Source organism: Aotus nancymaae, unplaced genomic scaffold, assembly GCF_030222135.1.
Source record: "Aotus nancymaae isolate 86718 unplaced genomic scaffold, 86718_ANA_hifiasm-v0.15.2.pri h1tg000059l, whole genome shotgun sequence".
Lineage (NCBI taxonomy): Eukaryota > Metazoa > Chordata > Mammalia > Primates > Aotidae > Aotus > Aotus nancymaae.
The window spans coordinates 46,947,419-46,967,995 of record NW_026988473.1 but is presented as its reverse complement, the minus strand read 5'-3'; the positions used below and the strand labels follow the sequence as shown (position 1 = coordinate 46,967,995).

At 43.6% G+C, this 20,577-nt stretch overlaps 1 protein-coding gene and 1 long non-coding RNA gene across 2 annotated transcripts in view; one reads left to right on the top strand and one right to left on the bottom strand.

Moving 5' to 3' along the window:
- Window positions 1-14,820, bottom strand: part of LOC105720247 (uncharacterized) — a 30,697-nt gene extending 15,877 nt beyond the window's left edge. Inside the window, exons 1-2 of the long non-coding RNA XR_001108106.3 lie at window positions 14,335-14,820; window positions 6,688-6,821 (exon numbers count right to left, since the gene is read on the bottom strand). This is a non-coding gene — a long non-coding RNA (uncharacterized LOC105720247). The remainder of the gene's footprint in view (window positions 1-6,687; window positions 6,822-14,334) is intronic.
- A 460-nt stretch (window positions 14,821-15,280) lies between these two features.
- On the top strand, window positions 15,281-20,190 carry RASSF10 (Ras association domain family member 10). Its single transcript, XM_012456388.2, has one exon. It carries the CDS (start codon window positions 15,281-15,283, stop codon window positions 16,793-16,795), a length of 1,515 nt encoding a protein of 504 aa, XP_012311811.1. The 3' UTR covers window positions 16,796-20,190.
- The last annotated feature ends 387 nt before the right edge of the window (window positions 20,191-20,577 follow it).

Sequence of the window (20,577 nt, the reverse complement as noted above, 5' to 3'; positions counted from 1 at the left end):
GTTTTCTTATTTTTAGATTGAGATGCTACTACCTACTTACCATGGCGAGGTCGTGCAAATTAAATGAGTTAATGTATGTAAATTATCTAGTATCTTTCCTAGCACAATAAACATAGGGTCCTTTCTCTTTTCTCCCACTGTGGGACATTTTCTTGGAGATGTGATGAGCATTTTGTTAGGTAATTTTAGGGTCTGGGATAGATTAGCTCTGTTAGAGTGATAGTATGTGTAGATAAAAATGGAAGGATTTTCAGAGTTTACAGAGGAAGAGCCCACAGAATCCGGAAACTCTAGCTGTAGAGGGAGGCACCAAAGGTAAGAATACAGGGCGGTGAGGCTATGTTTTTGAAAGATTGGAAATGGTAATCAGGGATGGTTACCAAGAAATTAAACTGCATGACAAGTTTTGAAGAAAACAGCAAAGCAGCATACATGGCTGAACCTAAGTTGCTGGTAAACTAGCTGTAAATTAAGTAAAATTCTTAAACAAGGTCCTCACACCTTCTCTAATTATTTGATCCTTTGTTTTTTTCTAATGAATCATGAGGGCCCATAGTACAGAGAGTGGCTATAAAGCAATGACATTAATTGCCCGAAGATACACTTGAGGAAAATCAGTTTTAGTATTTCTGAACATATCCAATCTGTGGTTAGAAATAAGGAGAATGCATATTTTACTCGCTGCTGCCAAACCCATCACAAATGGCTAGAATGGTAGAAGGAGAAAGGCCTGGAACTAGGAAAGCAATTCCTGCTAACTAGCCATGTAGCATCCACAGGCTTAGTCTTTTCTTCTGTAAAAGAAGGGGGCGTTTGACCTGGATCAATGGTGTGGCAGAATGCTTTTGGTTCTAAGTAACAGAAAAGCTGGTTCATACTAGCTTAAGTAATAAAGGGAAGTTACTAGCTCATGCAATCAAAAAGCCCACAGAGATTTGAAAACCTTCAAGCCTAGCTCAAACAACTTGACCAGGAACCAACATTCCCCTCACCATTTCTTGGCTCTGCTATCTCAGTGTTTCTTCATCTTAGGGAAACTTTGGCAGAGCTTTGTGGTTGCAAAATGGCTTCCAGCTGTTCCCTGAGGCTACATGCCCTCATTCATCTTTTTTAAAAAATATTTTTTGCCCATATTATCAGCAGAAGTCCTGAGATTTACTATAACCACACCCTCTTAGGTCACATGTCCATCCCTGAACCAATCACTGGGTCAGGGGATGAAATGTGATGATTGATCCAGCTTAGGTTATGTGGTGCTAGGTCCATTCTCATTGCTGAAGGTGGATTCTCCATAACTGCATGGATTCCCATATGCAATTAGGAGGCTTTGGAAGTGAGAAGGAAAGGTGCAGAGTCAAGCAATCCATTTTCTTTCTTTTTTTAAATTTTTAGGTTCAGGGGTACATGTGCAGGTTTGTTGCATAGGTAAACTCGTGTCATGGGGGTTTGTTGTACAGATCATCACCCAGTACCAGTTAGTTATTTTTCCTGATCCTCTCCCTCCTCCCACCTTCTACCTTCTGATGGGCCTCAGTGTGTGTTGTTTCCCTCTATGTGTTCTCATCATTTGACTCCCACTTATAAGTGAGAACATGCAGCATTTGGTTTTCTGTTCCTGCATTAGCTTGCTAAGGATATGGTCTCTAGCTCCATCCATGCCCCTGCAAAGTACATGATCTTGTTCTTTTGTTATGACTGCATAGTACTCCATATATACATTTTTTTTTATCCAGTCTACCACTGATGGACATTTAGGTTAATTCCATGCTTTTGCTATTGTGAAAAGTGCTGCAATGAACATACACACATGCATCTTTAAAATAGAATAATTTATATTCCTTTGGGTATATTACTCAGTAATAGGATTGTTGGGTTGAATGGCATTTCTGTCTTTACATCTTTAAGGAATTGCCACACTGTCTTCCACAATGGTTGCACTAATTTACACTCTCACCAACAGTGTATAAGTGTTCCTTTTTCTCCACAACGCTGCCAGCATCTGTCATTTTTGGACTTTTTCATAATAGCCATTCTGACTGGTGTGAGATGGCATCTCATTGTGGTTTGATTTGCATTTCTCTAACAATCAGTGACATTGAGCTTTTTTCATATGATTTTTGGCCACATGTATGTCTTCTTTTGAAAAGTGTTCATGTCCTTTGCCCACTTTTTAATGGGGCAATTTGTTTTTTTCTTGCAAATTTACGTTTTTTATAGATCCTAGATATTAGACCTTTGTCGATGCAGAGTTTACAAAAAAAATTCTCCTATTCTATAGGTTGTCTGTTTACTCTGTTGATAGTTTCCTTTGCTGTGCAGAAGCTCTTTAGTTTAATTAGGTTCCATTTATCAATTTTTACTTTTGTTGAAATTGCCTTTGGTATTTTTGTCATGAAGTCTTTGTCTGTGTCTATGTCCTGAATGGTATTGCCTACATTGTCTTCCAGGTTTTTACAGTTTGGGATTTTACATTTAAGTCTTTAATCCACCTTGAGTTAATTTTTGTATATGGTTAAGGAAGAGGTCCAGTTTCAGTCTTTTGCATATGGCTAGCCAGTTATCTCAGAACCATTTGTTGAATAGGGAACCTTTTCCCATTGCTTGTTTTCATCAGGTTTATTGAAGATCAAATAGTTGTAGGTGTGCAGTCTTTTTTCTGGGTTCTCTGTTCTGTTCCATTGGTCTATGTGTGTTTTTGTAGTGGTACCATGCTGTTCTGGTTACTGTAGCCCTGCAGCATAGTTTGAAGTCAAAAGCAACCCATTTGCAAGGGTTCACCCTTTTTGGGGGGGTGAACGGAGTCCCAATATATAAATACATACAAATGTTTTACTAGCGGATATAGAAATTGGGGTTTATAGCCCTGTCTTATGTCACTTTTAAATGACCTGCTTAGAAACCTAGTGCTCTAGGGGACAGGGATTAGGATCTCTTTGGGTCCCTCCAGCTCTATTGTTTGCTATTGCTTGATAAGCAAATATCTACTAGGACAACATGTGTTCATGTCTACTGTCTCCAGGCACTTCTGCAGGCTTGTGCTATTTATCCTGTGTACAGCTTTATGAACTAAGTAGAACATTAATTCTATTAAAAATACCCTTCTTAATGCAAAGACTTATCAGTGTCCAACATCATTTGTCAAGGTTGTAAATATTTAACTAAGTTTCTGATAAAGACCAGAGCAATAAAGCCCCAGACCAGCACAAATAGCTAACAAAGCTGACCAACACTAGGGAGAAATTATGTGAAAGGAGAGGGGGAAAAAGGAAGGCTTTTTTTCAAATAAACAGTGATTAGAAGTTTGGTTTCCTGAATGTCCCAGAGAATTAATTAAATATCGTATTTACTTTGAAATTTAGGTGGCAATCATTTTAAACTTTTTTGAAAATACCGAAAGTTCCCTTAATAAGAGCTTTGGCATAAAATCTGAAATACTTTAAAAAATTATTATTTTAAATTATGGTAAAGTACACGTAACATAAAACTTACCATCTTAACTATTTTTAAGTGACGTTTTCAATGGCATTAAGTATGTTTACATTGTTGTGCAACCAGTACCACAGTTCATCTCTAGATCTCTTTTCACCTTGCAAAACTTACACTCTATACCATTAAACAGTAATATTCCTCCTTCCCTCCAGCCCGATTACCAGCATTCTACTTCCTGTCTCTTGAACTTGATCTAGATATCTCATATAAGTAGAGTCATATAGTATTTGTCTATTTTCTGAATGGTTTATTTCATTTAGCATAATGTCCTCAAGGTTTATCCATGTTATACCATGTGTCAGAACCTCCTTCTTTTTTCTTTTTTCTTTTTTTGAGACAGAGTCTCGCTTTGTCACCCAGGCTGGAATGTAATGGAGCAATCTTGGCTCACTGCAACCTCCACCTCCCAGGTTCATGCAATTTTCCTGCCTCAGCCTCCCAAGTAGCTGGAATTAGAGGTGCCTGCCACCACACCTGGCTATTTTTTTTTTTTTTTGTATTTTTAGTAGAGATGGGGTTTCACTATGTTGGTCAGTCTGGTCTCAAACTCCTGACTTCAGGTGATCCACCTGTCTCAGCCTCCCAAAGTGCTGGGATTATTGGCTTGAGCCACTGCGCCCTGCCCAGAATCTCCTTCCTTTTTAAGGCTGAATGACAATTCATTGTTTGTACATTCCACGTTGTATTTATCCATTCATACATTGATGGACACTTGGGTTGCTTCCACCTTTAGCTATTGTGGATAATCTACTATGAACACAGATATACAAATATCTTCAAGATCTTGCTTTCAATTCTTCTGGGTATATACATACTTAGCAGTGAAAATGCAAGATCATATGGATGAAACATTTTTTATGGCACAGTTTTGTTTTGTAAAATCCTTAAATATATGTCCTGAAGTAGCAGATTCTTGCAGACTGATAATTTGGTGGTTTTGTTTTATAGCTTAACAATAGGTATAAAAGAGAAAGCAACCAGGCAAAACTTTTTATAAGATCAAGTGGCTTCTTTCCTGTTCATGGAGCTGTAAGTGAATAAGGGTTTGATTGTGTTCTAGGCTTGCATCTGTGTAAATCTTACAATCATAAAATCAAGTGTAAGGGATCTATAGTCTAACTCAGGTTTAACTCGATGCACGGGTCCAAGAAAACAATGCCGTGCTTCAGGAATGAAACAAAGAGGAGCTTCTTCAGCAGTCAGGGAGAGACTGCTGGGCTACCCAGATGTAACCTATTTTTGCTTGTCTAGCCCACAGACTTCCTCTTCTGTCCAGATAGACATAATGACAATAGGAAACACATCTCCATTTCTTCCTCAGTGGAGAAAATAAAAGCCTCTCCTTGTGAATATGGTTTCATTATTTGAGAGTTATTTGCATTTAAGGTTCCAAATGTAGTCAAATGTAATTTCTTAGAAACAGTATTTCTTAAAGGGAGTTATGTGTTCCTTGAAATTTACACCAGCTACTAAAACAATTGTGCTTTCAAACCAATAAATGTGGTATTAAATGTCTTACAATTCTATCAACTTTGCTGAAAAAAATAAAGCCAGCATTTATTTTTTGCACATAAAACAGCAGTAACTCAAGCACAAGCCTCATATTGTATTCTGAGTTGTGACACACAATAATTGGTGTTGGAGTATTTGGAGAGAAAGAGTTTGTATCTCTCTGCAATGAAGAAAGGACACACTCTGGGTCAGGGCTGTTTGTCCCTGAAAAAGCTGGGAATGTTTCGGATGTGGTAACTAAGACACTGTCTCGTTCACACACTCATTAATAGCATCACCTTTCATTAGTTGGGTAACAACAGATAATGAAAATTAATCGAACAAAACCCCTTTTGACATAGTCTTCAGCAGTGATGTCATAGACCATTGAATATGTGATGCTTTTTGCTCCAGAGACTTCTTTCAGGCTGTAAGTGCTGTACACTCCCAGGATGATTTGTGAATCAAGGACTAGGTTGGTTTTGCTGGAACAAAGTCATGGCTCACACCTATAATCCCAGCACTTTGGGAGGCCAAAGCAGGGGGTCAGGAGTTTGAGACCAGGCTGGCCAGCATGGTGAAACCCTGCCTCTACTAAAAAAGAAAAAAATACAAAAATTAGTTGGGTGTGGTTGTGTGTGCCTGCAATCTCAGCTACTTGGGAGGCTGAGGCAGTGAGAATCACTTGAACCCAGGAGGCAGAGATTGCAGTGAGCTGAGATCTGCCACTGCACTCCAGCCTGGGTGACAGAGTGGGACTCAGTTTCAAAAATAAAAAAAATAAAAAAAGACTAAGGATGTTAAATATCGTGCAGAATGTCTTTCAGGAGCCTGAAGTCCCTGCTACCTTAGACTCTGTTACCTAAACATTTCTATGTTATCATCTTGTAATCTATGCTTCCACCAAAGATACAAGATTCTAAAGAAGATGATGAATGAGTAGCTCCTTCCCTACTCTGCCCTGTCTCTTTCTTTCTCCTTCTTCCCAGGGGCATCTCTTTCTTACCTGTCATACATTGCCATCATCCTCTTGTGTACACATGTGGTATATGTATCATTGCCATCTATGGGGCCAAGATGGCCAAAGAGCATTCTTGTCTCTGGTTCTTCCCTCCCAGTACAGTTAGGGCCAACCTTTAGTGTGCACAAGACTCCCTGCTTTAAATGCAGATTTCTGGACCACTCTCAGAGATTCTGATTTACTAGTTCTAGGATGAGACCTAGGAATCTGCATTTTAATAAGCACCACAGGCAATTCTGGATGGGTGGCCTCTTGACCTCACTTTGAGAAGCTATGTCTCTGAGTATGACAGCCCGGCATCTCTGCCCAAGCCTGAAGCTCAGTCTCATCAGGGATGGGTTAGTGCCCTTGGACAAGAGCAGCAGTTCCCAAATTTCCTCCAGTATGTTCGAGAGCAGCTGCATGTTTCTGTAAACACATTTTACAGATCATTTTCTGGGGTTAATCATTACAAGGATCTGATTCAGACAGTAAGTTTCAGTCACACTTTTTCATCGCTCAGTATAATTAAGGGCGGAAGTTCCTGCGTTGGGTGTTCCACGGTGGCCATGAACCGTGACTGACAGATTGGACGGGCAGAAGTTCCAAACAAAACACCAGCTTCCACAGAGTTTTGTGAGCTGGGAAACTGGCCAATTCCCTTCCTTGGCCTCAGTTTGCTCATGGGGAAGGGAGCTATGTCTTACCTCTCATAGGTGTTAGAAGATCAATGACTAAAAAAAAATTGGTTGAATGACATGCCACCTTTGAGATCCAATGTGAGGATTTAGCAGAGGGCTCTGCCACCACTGTGAAAACTGCTGTCTTCCAAAAATCTCATCTGGAAGAGAAAGAGAGGATTCAGTGTGAAGCACATACTTTGAACCAGATGCCCCACTAGACTCCTTCTCAGCCACTAGGACACTTACTCTTCACAACTGTTTGGGATACAGTAGTGGGTTACTTAAGTTCCACCAGGGTACAGGGAACAGAGATTCACAAAGGTTATCCTGGGGGCTTGGTCCACAGAAAAGAGAAACAGGAGGGTAAACGAAAGGTCTAGAGCAGGGGTCTCAAATCCCCAGGCTGCGGACAGATATGGGTCCACAGCCTGTTAGGAACTGGGCCATATGGCAGAAGGTGAGCAGCAGGTGAGTGACTGCAGCTGAGCTCTACCTCCCATCAGATCAGTGATGGCATTAGATTCTCATAGGAGGGTGAACCCTATCATGAACTGCACATGCCAGGGATCTAGGTTGCATGCTCCTTATGAGAATCTAATGTCTGATGATCTGTCACTGTCTCCCTCACCTCCAGGTGGAACTGTCTGGTTACAGGAGAACAAGCTCAGGGTTCCCACTGAGTCTACATCATGGTGAGTTGTATAATTGTATTATATGTTACAATGTAATAATAGAAATGAAGTACACAATAAATGTAATACACTTGAAGCCTCCAGAACCACCCCCCACTCCCAGTTCATGAAAAAATTGTCTTCCATGAAACCAGTCCCTCATGTCAAAAAGGCTGGCGGCTGCTGGTCTAAAGGAGAACCAAGATTCAGGGATCTCAACCCAAGCCCTTTCACTTTGAAAAAGTTATACATTGTAATTGCATAATGAAGTAACCTATGAATCAATTCCTCTTGTAAACTCATTACGAGATGGAGTTAAAGTTTTCTTTGTCTCTCCTTCTGTAAATGTTCACATTCTTCTAGGAGAATTCACTGCTTTAGATTTGCTGAATATTTTTAAAGACCTTGTGCTATGCACACACATACAGATATCTGTAGCCCTGGAAAACGTATGGAGTGATTTTATGCATATGTACCTGTGTTCTGTGTATGTGTATTTAATGTAGAAATGGAACCACATATACATATCACTCTGCAACTTGCCTTTTGCCCTGAACAATAACTCTGGAGGATTTGCTATTACCTGTTCATGTCAATCTAGTTCACTTGATTTAACTGCTGCTGAAGCTTCCAAGCTTTGGGTATCCCCAGCCTATTCAGCCATTCCCTTATTGGTGGACATTTTGATGGTTCCCGTTGTTAGCTAAAACAAATATAGTGAATACCCCATACATGCCTCTTTGTGCACACGTGTGTCTTTCTAAAGTAGATACCATGAATTCTAATTTCTTCATGGTATGCAGGGTATGCCCAGTTTTATTTTTTAGTAGAATTGTCTCCAAAATAGATACATTTATTTACACCAGTGGTGTCTGAGAGGATATTTCCTGTTTTCTTGGCAATATTGATACATTATCAATTTTTAAAATGTTTCGAATCTGCTGGTAAAAAAAGAGTATTATCTTTCACTTAAATTTACATTTTCCTGATTACTGATGACATTGGACATTATTTCACAGGTTTGTTGTCTATTTATGTTTCTTCTTTTGTAAAATACTTTAATCTACTTTTAACCCATTTTTAACCCATAGTGTTGCATAGCTTTTTTTCTTACCAAATTTTTGGAGTTCTTTATGCATCCTCAATCCTAATCTTTTAGGATCTATTTTCTCCTGGGTTACTTTTAACATTATAGTGTATTTCTTTTTAATATTATAGTGTATTTCTCTCTCTCTCTGTCTCTCTGTCTCTCTCTCTCTCTCTCTCTCTCTCTCTCTGTGTGTGTGTGTGTGTGTCTGTTTTCAAATAGAAGTTTCTATTTTTGGTATGGTCATATACTATTTAGCTTTTCTTTTGTGAATTTTAATTATGTTCTGTCTATGAATGACTCCTCTATCCCCAGGTCATAAGCATATTTTTACCTATTATGAAGCCCATGTATTTTTCTGGCCCAGAGCACAGCTTGAATCTATGTACCCTCTATCAGGCTCAGGGCTGCTGCATAAGCAAGGATACTGACATTCTGTCTGGGAAGCAACCACTTATATTTTGACTTTCAATTGGATTCAGCTGCAGGGTGGTCCTCAGGAATATGCTTCTCAGGCAGCCTAAGGGGAATGGCTTAGGCTGTAGCAAGAAGCTTTTGCCGGCCATCATCAAACATCAACATTTAAACCACAAATCCAGAAAAGGTATGGAATGACTTTCTTCGGAGATGGCCAAAACTCAGATGGATTTACTATCTTAGGATATTTAGGGTAAGTCCACACTTGAGAAGGTTCAAATGATCTGCTTTACATTACTGGGCCTTCCCACAGGCAGCACTGTCTAATGGAAACATAACTCAAGCTGCTTAAGTATTTTAAGACTTCCACTAGCCACATTAAAAATAAGTAAAAAGAAATAGGTAAAACAATTTTACTGATTAACCCAATATATCCAAAATAGCATCACTTCAACATGTAATCAATATTACATATTATTAATAACACATTGTACATTCCTTTTTTAATATGAAGTCTTTGACATTTGGTGTGTATTTCTGCTCATAGCCTATATCAATTCAGAGAGCCACATGTCAAGTGTTCAACAGCCCCATATGTCTAGTGGCTACTGTATTGGATAGAGCAGCCCTGAGGATTCAGACTGCAAAAGATCTACGCTGTGCTAAACGGCATCTTCTCTGTTTATATTAAAGTGATTAAGCAACCACAGTCTGAATTTTTAAGTACATCCTTCACCCTCCCCCATCCTTTGTTCTCCTAACACAAGTGTATTATTGCTTCAATTGATTCCATCTACTGATGTAGACTAATCTTTCTAAAGCAGTTTTGTTTGGATTCTTTCCTGGAGAGGATGTTGCTGCCAAAGAAGACTTTAGGTGAAGTTAAGCTGAAACTTAGAAGGTGGGCAGGAATTAGTCACAGATCAGAGAGAACTGTGTAATTGAGGATGTGGCTGGAGTGTACAGGCTGAGAGTCAAGCAGACCTCAGATCCTATAGGGACATACAGGTCCTGCTGAGAACTGGAACTGGATTCTGAAGATAATGGAGTCATTAAACATATATAGTAGAGAGTATGGGAGAGAGGCAGGATTTGAGGCAAGGAAACCAGTTTGAAGGAAAATACAAGATCCAGGTTTAAAAAATGAGGGCCTAAGCTAAGGCAATGTATGCATTCATTCGTTCATTTACTCTACAAATACTTAGCGTCTACTGTGTGAAAGTTGATGTCTCAGGTACTGGAGATTAAATAGGAAAAAGAATATGCAAAACCCCCGGCCCTCACAAAACTTCAACATCCTGTGGGGAAAGAAGGTAGATGGTGATGTTCAGGTTTCAGGTCTTGCTTGGTGAATGACGGGACCATTTTCTGAAACAGGCATTATAAGAGGCAGAACAGGCTTGGGGAGAAATGATGGGTTCAGCTTTATCTATCTGACAAAGGTTTGGATGTTTGGCGGAAACCCAAGTGGAGCTACCCAGCAAGCTTGGATATGCATATTTGGAAAATTCTGGAAGGGACACATAGATGTGGGAGCCATGGTATATGAATTGTATCAAATCCCTGGGAGTGAATGAGATAACCCTGGGAGGATGCATGGAAGCAAGAGTCACAGCTCAAATGACTACAGGGCTCAGGTGAGTCATGAATGTATGTGAGTTGGGTCATATGAGAAATACAGTGTCGGTTTCGTGGCTAAACGGAAGAGTATATTCTGTCTAAGTCAGCAAGATTTGGCTGGTGGGCCACCAGTTTGCAATTCCTACACTTTTAGAACTTCTTTCTATGCCTCTTGTCTCGCTTTTCAAATAAATATTTGTATGGCAGGCAGCTAGCTGTTCATGAAAACCCATTTCCTCTTTGAGACACTCATTGCAGTTCTTAGCCTCCTTGCCACTACCAGTGGCCATGACTGGCTTCTAGCCAATGGGATATGAGCTCAATTTCCAGCCAAGGCCTTGAAGAGGAGGGTGTGCCCCTCCATATTCTCTCCCCTTCCTCTGCCTCTATGTACGTGACAATGAACTCTAGAGAATTTTGGAGTCACAAGATGGAAGGGACCAGGGTCTCTGTATCTTTGTCTGAAATAAGGCCACCTTCCAACACTACATCTTCTTTTGGCTACTATCTGAGTGAAAAATAAACCTTTGTTATGTTTGAGCCATTATACACGTTTGGCCCTGTTTGTTACTACAGCCTAGGCTAACGTAAGAAATCCATTGCTAAATCACACTAATCCTGGCTGTGACATCCCTAAGGTCAGGGACCATGTCTGTCCAGTTCACTCATGCATCCTTAACACACAGCCCAGGACATAGCATGCAGTAGGTACTTAATACAATTTCTTGACAATGCTAGCTGTGTTTTATTGAGCATGTTTTATGTGCCAGACACTGTGCTAGATCTTTTATATATTGGGCATTATTTCATTTCATGTAATCACAACTCTATAAGGAAGGTTCCATTATAATACTTTTTTCTTGGTGAGAAGATTAAGGATTGGAAAGCTTATAGCTGGTATTTGAAATGAGGCAGGGTGACTACAAAACCCACACTCTGAAGCACTGGTATATGACTACATACATACTCATTTTAACATTTTAACTCGTGTACTTTCTCCCACCAAAAATGCCCTCAACTCCTCCTCCCCATTTATTGAAGCCTGCCTCCTGCTTGCTTCCTAGCACCCATACAATCATTCTATCCTTTAATTAGTCCAGAAGGAATTTCATACATATTATTACAACAACAGGGATTCCATGCATTTGTCTGCTTCCTGAAAGAAGTTATCTTGAGGGTAGCACAATATCTTAGACATTATTCATCTTAGTGTTCCTTAAAACACAGGGGAAGATGGAGAACCGGCCCTGTGCCAGACACTCTAGGCACTGAGGGCTAAACTGTAAATAAGACAGAGACAATCTTTTCTTTTGAAAAGCTCTATTCTTGTGGGAGTAAACAGGCATAAAAATGCATCACAGCACAAGGTAATCTCTGCATTAATAGACACAGAAGAGCGGGGAACCAGTTCTTTCTGGAGGAGGAAAGAAAGGACTCCTAGAGCAAGTGACCTTTACCTGAGCTTCTGAAGACTGAGTAGAAGTTCTCCAGTTGTTCAAGGGGAATCTTAATTAGTGGGAAAAGCATGTACAAAAGTGTGGATACATCAAGATGCAGGAGTTGTTCTGGATGGATGAGGTATTGGCTTGCTAAAATGTAGGATTCATTCATTTCTTCAACAGATACTAAGTAAACCTAGAATGTGTCAGGGATTACACTAAATGTAGAGGATTCAAAAGTGAGCAAAACAGATACAATCCCTACCCTTGCAGAACTTAGAATCCAGCAGGGATGGCAGCTGATTACAAAGCTCTAGCAATCATGTGTGAGAGGGAAGGAAGAAGGGAAAGCTCACACGTGAGTGAGAAGCTGATGTGGGCTGGTCCAGACTGCAAGAGACCTTTGACACCATTCTAGGGAAAAGGAAATCCCTCTTTAATCTATCACCAAGTCCTGCCTCTCCCGCCTCCTTGATAGCTCTCAACTGTGCCCAGTCTTCTCACTGCCACTATTCTCAGTATAGGTCATCATTTCTTCCTTGAATGAATGTGACAATCTTCCAAAAGGCTTTCTTGCCTCTCATCCTCCACCCCCACCCATTGTCCTCAATGCAAACAGAGGGATCTTTAAAAATCAAAATCTGTTCATGTTATGTCCGATAGTAGGCAGAATTCTAAGACAGTCCCCCATAATCTCCATCTCCCTGGAGGATATTTTGGTTATTATTTTACAGTACACAGCAAATGGGGTTTTTCAGATATAGTTAAGGTTACTAATCAGTCGACCTTTAGACAGAGAAATTATCCAGGTGTCTGGCTAATCAAGCACTTTAAAAGCAGAGTTTTCTCTAGCTAGTGGCAGAAGGGGATGGCAGATTGATTAGAAGCAAAGGAGGACTGGATGGATTTAACCTGTGGTTGCTGACTTTAAAGTTGCTGGGAATGGGGATATTCCATGGAAAGGATCTGAGAGAGTCCTGTAGGAGCTGAGAGTGACCTGGGAGGACAGCCAACAAGAGAATGGGGACCTCGGACCTACAGGTGAGAGGAACTGGATCAGGCAAACAACCTGAGTGGATTTGGAAGTGGATATTCCCTCAGAGCCTTCAGACGAGAACTCGAACAAGCCTATGCCTTGCCTTTTGCCTGGGACATCCTGAGCAAAGTATGCAGCAGCCATGCCAAGTTGGACTTGTGATCTACAGAACAGTGAAGTAATAGATGGGTGTTGCTTTAAGTTTGTAATAAATTGTTACACAGCAATAGAAAACTAATATACTTCCCAGCTTTCCAACCCTCCAATAAAACTACTGTGGATTTACCAGGCCTAGGCATTCAATCCTTACACGAGTTCTATTAGGGAGGTATTTTTATTATCACCATTTAATTTTCACCATTTCATTTCATTTTATTATCACCATTTCACAGATAAGGAAACTGAAGCTCAGAGAGATTAATACTTTTCCTAAGGTTATAGAGCTAGTAAGTAAGTGGTGCTGAGATTTTTCACTTGGCTGTTCTGGCCCCAGATTTGCACTCTATGAGTTCTCATTGTCTTTAAGATAAATCCAAATCCATCAGCATGAAATTAAAGGCCCTTCCTGATCCCGTTACTGTTCAATCATCCAACCTTAATTTTAGACGTTTCTCTCAAATGCCTGACAGCCCCAATAACTAACATGCTCTTGATTCCTGACTTTGCGCTACAGTTCCTTCTGGAATACTGCCTGTCCCTCCCCTCCATCTGCTTTCCTTTTGGCAGACTCTAATGGTCCTTTGGGTCTTGTCTAAGACACCTCCTCTGGGGGAAAGCCTTCCTTGCCCCTCCCAGATGGGCTGGATGCCACTCCAGGTTCCCCTAGAACCTCAAGCTCTCCCTTATCAGAGAACACAGGGCATTGTGTTGGGAATGTTTACTTAGCTGTGCTCTCCCACTAGATTGTGAACTCTTTGCAAGCCAGAACTGGTGATTTGTTCATTGTCAAATCCCTAGCATAGGACCTGGAGCACAGTAGGTACTCAATAAATATTTGCTGAGTGAATCATTGAATGATCAAAAGTGCTTTAGCCAAGAGGCAATAGGGAGCCACCTAAGGTCTTCAAGAAAGGGAGTGAGTTTATTATTAGAGCTGTGCTCACAAGGACAAGCTCAGGGCAAGCCTTGCACACAATGGACCATCCTCGTCAGCAGCTAGGGATGAAAGGAGTTTATTTGCATTGTGGCCTTGGATTTCTTGTGCTGTAAAGTTTAGCTGTTCTCTCTTCTGGACCACGTCTGAATGTTAGAAAATGCCAGAAGCTTTCACGGTTTCCCCTTAAGGAGGTGGAAAGCATAAAAATAGCTTGTGACTTAGGTCTGGGCTCTGCACTTCCACTAGAATGAGGAGCCCCTCTCCCCAGGAGGCAGTGGGTGAAGGTGACGTGGAGACCCACTTACCTGACACTACAGGGAACCGGCAGCCGCTTCTGAACTTCTGTCCCCTTCCAGCCCAGACCATTCCATGCCTACACTTGTTCCCGGAGCACATCGCCAAATCCTGTTCTCCTTAGATATGCAAATATTGCTTCCGGTCGAGGAAGACTGGGAGGCCTTCCGCGTTAGAGACAGCACTTACAGCTGCTAGCTGGTCGTGCAAAGCGATTCGAGCGTCTCCATTAGAGACCGCTGAGTGCCTCGGTTTCCCTGTCTGTGCAAAGTGCACTCCCCGGACGCCGCTGCCTTGAGGGAACAGGAACTGCCTCTGAAGCTGCCAGGAAAAATGGGAAAGTCAAGATACGTCCAGCTAGGTAAAGACACAAGTAGAGGAGCCAGCAGGCCGAGGGAGACGCACAGCTGATCCTTGTCGAGGCGCGGGCTCCACTCCCTTTAGTGGAGGGGCCCTTGAGTCTTCCCTTGCGTAGGCGCGCGGCAGAGCAGCGATTTGGCGAAAAGGGCCAAGATTCAGGATGCCTGCAGTGCGAGCGAGGGGCTGACCCGGCGCACCCGGCGCGGCGAGGCTGCGAGGGGCGGGCCTGGGCCCTGCTCCTCCTGCACTCCCAGCCACAGCTCTGGGCACTGGGGGCGGGAAGGGGTGGAGCCATGTGGGGAGGAGCAAAACTCGGAGGTCCCGGGCACCTTGGGCAGAGCCAGAGCGGCGGGAGCCGGTCCCGGGCACGTAGACCCTGGAGCGCCCGTCGTCCGGGCCGAGCCTAGCTGCAACCACGGCCACAGCCGCAGTCACTTTCCAGCCTGCCTTCGGTGCGCAGCGGGGGAACAGGGCTAGTGCAGCCGCCGTAGGTGGGCACGGGGTCCTCTCCCATCCCAGAGCTACTGGGCTGCCCTTGCTGTCCTTGCCGCCCTAGCAGGGCACGACCGGATCTGCCACCTGTGCCCTGGTTATGCCATGGATCCTTCGGAGAAGAAGATATCGGTGTGGATCTGCCAGGAAGAGAAGCTGGTGTCCGGCCTCTCCCGCCGCACCACTTGCTCGGACGTTGTGCGAGTGCTTTTGGAGGACGGCTGCCGGCGGCGACGGAGACAGAGGCGGAGCCGGCGGCGGGGCTCGGCTGGAGACCCGCCTGGCCCGGGGGAGCTGCCTGAACCCCCAGACGAGGACGACGAGAACGACGACGAGGTGCTGCCGCAGGGCATGCTGTGCGGGCCCCCGCAGTGCTATTGCATCGTGGAGAAGTGGCGCGGCTTTGAACGCATCCTCCCCAACAAGACGCGCATCTTGCGCCTCTGGGCCGCCTGGGGCGAAGAGCAGGAGAATGTGCGCTTCGTGCTAGTGCGCAGCGAGGCGTCGCTGCCTAATGCCGGTCCCCGCAGTGCCGAGGCGCGTGTAGTGCTCAGCCGAGAGCGCCCCTGTCCCGCCCGCGGGGCCCCGGAGCGGCCCGGCCTGGCCATGACCCAGGAAAAACAGCGGCGAGTGGTGCGCAAGGCTTTCCGCAAGCTGGCCAAGCTCAACCGGCGGCGCCAGCAGCAGCCACAGTCGTCCTGTTCGTCCACTTCGTCGTCCACTGCCTCGTCCTGCTCTTCGTCGCCGCGGGCCCACGAGAGCGCGTCGGTGGAGCGCATGGAGACTCTGGTGCATCTGGTGCTTTCCCAGGACCACACCATCCGCCAGCAGGTGCAGCGGCTCCACGAGCTGGACCGCGAGATCGACCGCTACGAGGCCAAGGTGCACCTGGACCGCATGCGGCGCCACGGAGTCAATTACGTGCAGGACACTTACTTGGTGGGGGCAGGAATCGAGCTCGACGGGTCCAGCCAGGGAGAGGAGCCAGAAGAGGTGGCGGTGGCGGCAGCGGCGGCGCCCCCAGTAGACGGCGAGGCGCAGGTGGCGGCGTTGGAGGAGCTGGCCCGGCGCTGCGACGACTTGCTGCGGCTTCAGGAGCAACGGGTTCAGCAGGAGGAGCTGCTGGAGCGCCTTTCAGCCGAGATTCAGGAGGAACTCAACCAGAGGTGGATGCGGCGGCGCCAGGAGGAGCTGGCGGCGCGGGAGGAGCCCCCGGAGCCCGACGGCGGCCCCGATGGCGAGCTGCTGCTGGAGCAGGAACGGGTCAGGACGCAGCTCAGTACCAGCCTTTACATCGGGCTCCGGCTCAACACGGACCTGGAGGCCGTCAAGTCGGACTTGGATTACAGCCAGCAGCAATGGGACAGCAAGGAGCGCGAGCTACAGGGCCTTCTGCAAACTTTGCACACTTTGGAGCTGACGGTGGCACCAGATGGGGCTCCTGGCTCCAGCGGTCCCTCGCGGGAACCTGGGCCTCAGGCCTGCGCCGACATGTGGGTGGACCAGGCCCGTGGGCTGGCCAAGAGCGGTCCTGGCAACGACGAGGATTCGGATACGGGGCTGAGCTCTATGCATAGCCAAGACTCGGACTCTGTGCCCATGTGCGAATCCCTTGTGTAGGGGTATCAGGGAGGGAAACAGGGATGAACGTTTCTGTTTTTCTTGCAGAATGCAGTGGGCCGGCGGCCTTAGGGACTTGAAACCAGGCTGTTGTGAGCCTGGAGCTCCGGCTGGGCAGCAGCACTCCTAGCCGGCTGGGCCGGGGGAGGACTTAGGACTCCTGCCCAGCCTCGCGCTCCTCTGGCTCCGGGGTGAGTGCGGAGGAGGGTGAGGGACGTAGAAGCAGGGTCCCCAAAACAAGCTCTTTAAAAAGAGGGAATGAGGGAGGAAGTGAGAACCCCCTATATTGGAAAACAAACACCCCAAGGAAACTGACGTGGTCCCAGCCCATTTTCGAAGTAAGGAAGTATTACGGAGATTTCACTACTCTTCTGTATGGAAAGGACTGATGGCAGCTAGAACTTTAGTTTGTGGTATGAAGTGCTTTTAAGAGAAACACTTGGATGAAAAGGAAATTCCTTGAATGTTAATTGTGAGTGTAAACGTGTTAAAACTAGCCAAAGAGGACGCACTGGTGTCGGTCTCAGCCTTTCTTAAATCTTTGATAAAACCCATAGGCACCAAAATCCTGGCTGTTTACATTTCTGCAGATTTGGGAATTACCCATCTGCTACGTCATTTTGTCTTTTATTTTCTTTCAAAGGCTAAACTGTATGGAAGTCTAACCCTGTATTTCCTCCTAGTAAACACAACATGTGTTAAAAGGGAATTCTCCCAAAATAACTTTTTATTATTACAAAAACCAAACATAATCATTCTGAGATATAAAATTCTGGCAAACATAATCCTGGTTAAAATTTAATCTGGGCCCTTTGGGATCTGTCCCTGCAAAGGCAGGTGCATTGTCCTTTAATTCAGATTGCCACTTCATTGACTCAATCACTATTATTTCATAAAAAAATAAAGGAAGTTGCAGAATTCAAGTTACACACAACGAAACTTGCTGTTTAACAAATACTCTTTGAAAGCAAACATGTGTTAGTGTTCAGCTTTTAAATTGAGCTATGTGATTAAAATCAACCATGACCTCAACAGATTTTACCCAAACTCAAGTCTAACTTCAGTATCTTTTGTCAGAGATTAATTAGTTACTTGTTCAAACTCAAATTGAGATAGTGTAAATATCAGAGTTTCCTAGATAAGGCCCAAAAAGAAAAAAATAAAACAATCTCATAGTATACCTTGGGTGAACAATTTGATTAATGATAGCACGTAGCCATGGAAAAAAAGATATAAAAGTGAGCTAAGAACTTGAATTACTCTTGTCTGGCTCACGCCTGTGCACATGCCAGGAGATGCAAGTGCAACACCATCTCAGCAGCTGGCGACAAAGCTGGTGGGGACTTCGTGTAATTGTTCCAGTTATTTCAATGAAAACTTATCAGTTGTAGCTAGTTGTTGGTCCCATGGAAGGAGCCTGCTGGCCGATTTTCCTCTGCAGCTCAGTACTTCTGAGGAATGTGGGATCTAATCTGTCCTGAGGAGGTATTAACAATGGGGCATGTGTGTGGTACCAGCATGGTGCAGAAGCCTCTTATCAACCTACTGTTGAGGGGCTGGCTCCAGTTTCAACACTACATGTGAAGATAACTTAAGAGGTCTTGCTTTATACAGAAGTTTCTTCTCTTGAGAGATTCTCTATCTGCTTGTTGCCAATGGGAGCCTGCCCTTCTGACCTCCTCAAACCACTGTTTGTGCTGTCTCCTTTTTAGAGACAACATCCCCCAACCCCTCCCCCGCCCTGCCACCACCACTGCTCTGGTATTTATTACAACACGTGTGCCTGTTTGCAGATTTTCAAATAAAAATGGGAATCAAAAGGCCATTTTCTTAATTGATGTTTTCAAAAGACATTAGCTAGCATAATTATGGTTTTTTAGTTTCATCTGATGCAGAAAACTTCTATGTATTTGGTCTTGAACGTAATTAAAATGAGGAAGAGACAGAAAGAAACCCACCATCCCCAGACAATCGTTTGATCCCATAAACACCAAGCCTAATGATAGCTTTCATTCTGAGGCAGAGGTAAAATCCTCATTAGAGTGTGACAAAATGCTACTTCTCTGAATGGTTTATGCTGACAATGGGCTGACCTAGTGGTTTTAAAATTATTGTGCTTTTTTCCCCCCTCAGGGTGGTAAGGGAGGTGATTCTTGGATGTTTATTAACTCAAAAAGAACGCAGAAGTTGGCAGAACAGGACTGCCTGGCAGAAAGGGGCTGTTTTCCTTTTCACTGTTATTATTTTAAACTTTGATGGACTGCTGACGTCAGCAAATATGCTTGACGCCTGTAAAGCAAATAAGCCACATCACAGGGCCTGTGGGATTTTTCTGGTGCCCTATTTCTAGAACCTTCTCTGTCCTGACCATTTGAAGATGCTTCTTTAGTCAACTGTTCAGGCAGCTTGGAGGCTTTGTTGATAACAAATGGCAGCCTAGTTGGCGCATTTTTTTCTTTTAATCAAATCAATTATATTCCTAAAAGGCAGTCTCTGTGAATAGAAGAAAGCAGTGAGTAGAAGAACAGGCCAGGCGTGGGGGAGCGAGGAGGAAGGAGACAATAGTTCTTTTTACTAAGAGCTTTCGCAAGCCTGGGAAAGGTGAAATACAGGTATAAAAAGCACGAAAACAGTGCCTGTGCATAGTAAGTGCTTAATAAATGCTGAATACTTTCAATTTTCATTCACATTCATGGTCACCATGCTACTAAGAATGAGAATAAATGCATAGCAGTGAATGTACCAATGCCAGGATTTGAGGGCCTCTGGGAAAATTAACTCAGCGCCTATTCTCCAGGCCTAATGGAAATCCCGGGCAGAAACCAGCAAACTTAAGAAGGGTATGAAATGTAGGTGCCTTACCAGGCAGCCCCATCCTTTTTTTGGAATTAAGATAATTTATTGTAGCTTTGATGTGAGTTATCCCAGTCTCAGCCATCTCCCAAACCAAAAGATGCCTTATGGCATCTCTACGTTTGTTTACTTTCTTATAAAGTGTGTTTACTTTTTGCTGATTAAAAAAGTTGCGTACACTATAGTTCTTACAATGAACCTGAAAATAACATATATAAAAAGGCAAGAAAAGTCACTCTAAATCTCTGTACCAAAACCTGTCACTACCAAGATTGGTATATTACTTCCAGACCTTTTGAATTGTGCAGATTTCGTATTTCCTTCTGTATTTAAAAATATGTAATTTTGTTAAGATTGTATATATGTGTTTATACGCAGGTTTTGACAGACTCCTTGTAAACAGGTCTGCCCATCTGGGGGATAGACCATAGTTTACAGAACTGCTCATGTGATCAGTTTGTTTCTCATACTTTTTTTTACTGTTGTAAAATAACACCATAATAAGTTTCTTTGTGCATTTATCTGTTTACCTAATTAGACTCCCACCCTCCCCGCAATAAGATAGGTTTCCAGGAAAAGAATTCCCAGGTCAAAGAGTACAAATATTTAGAGGCTTGATACTTACTGCCAAATTGCTTTTCAAAAGATTTGTTCCAATTAGGATCAGCTATGCATGAGTGCGCCTGTTTCACCGCAGCTTAGTTTTCATTAGATACTATATTTTGTTAGGAAAATATTTTAATCAATCAAAATTTACTAATTAATTCTTTATGGCCTTAAGGAGCCAGAGCTGACAATCACTGATTCTCACCACCGGTCACGGTGGCTCACACCTGTAATCCCAGCACTTCGGGAGGCTGAGGCAGGCAGATCACCTGAGGTCGGGAGTTTGAGACCAGCCTGACCAACATGGAGAAACCCTGTCTCTA

Bases quoted from the DNA above. Each gene is read 5' to 3' on its own strand.
- RASSF10 (XM_012456388.2), top strand. From the start codon at position 15,281: ATGGATCCTTCGGAGAAGAAGATATCGGTGTGGATCTGCCAGGAAGAG.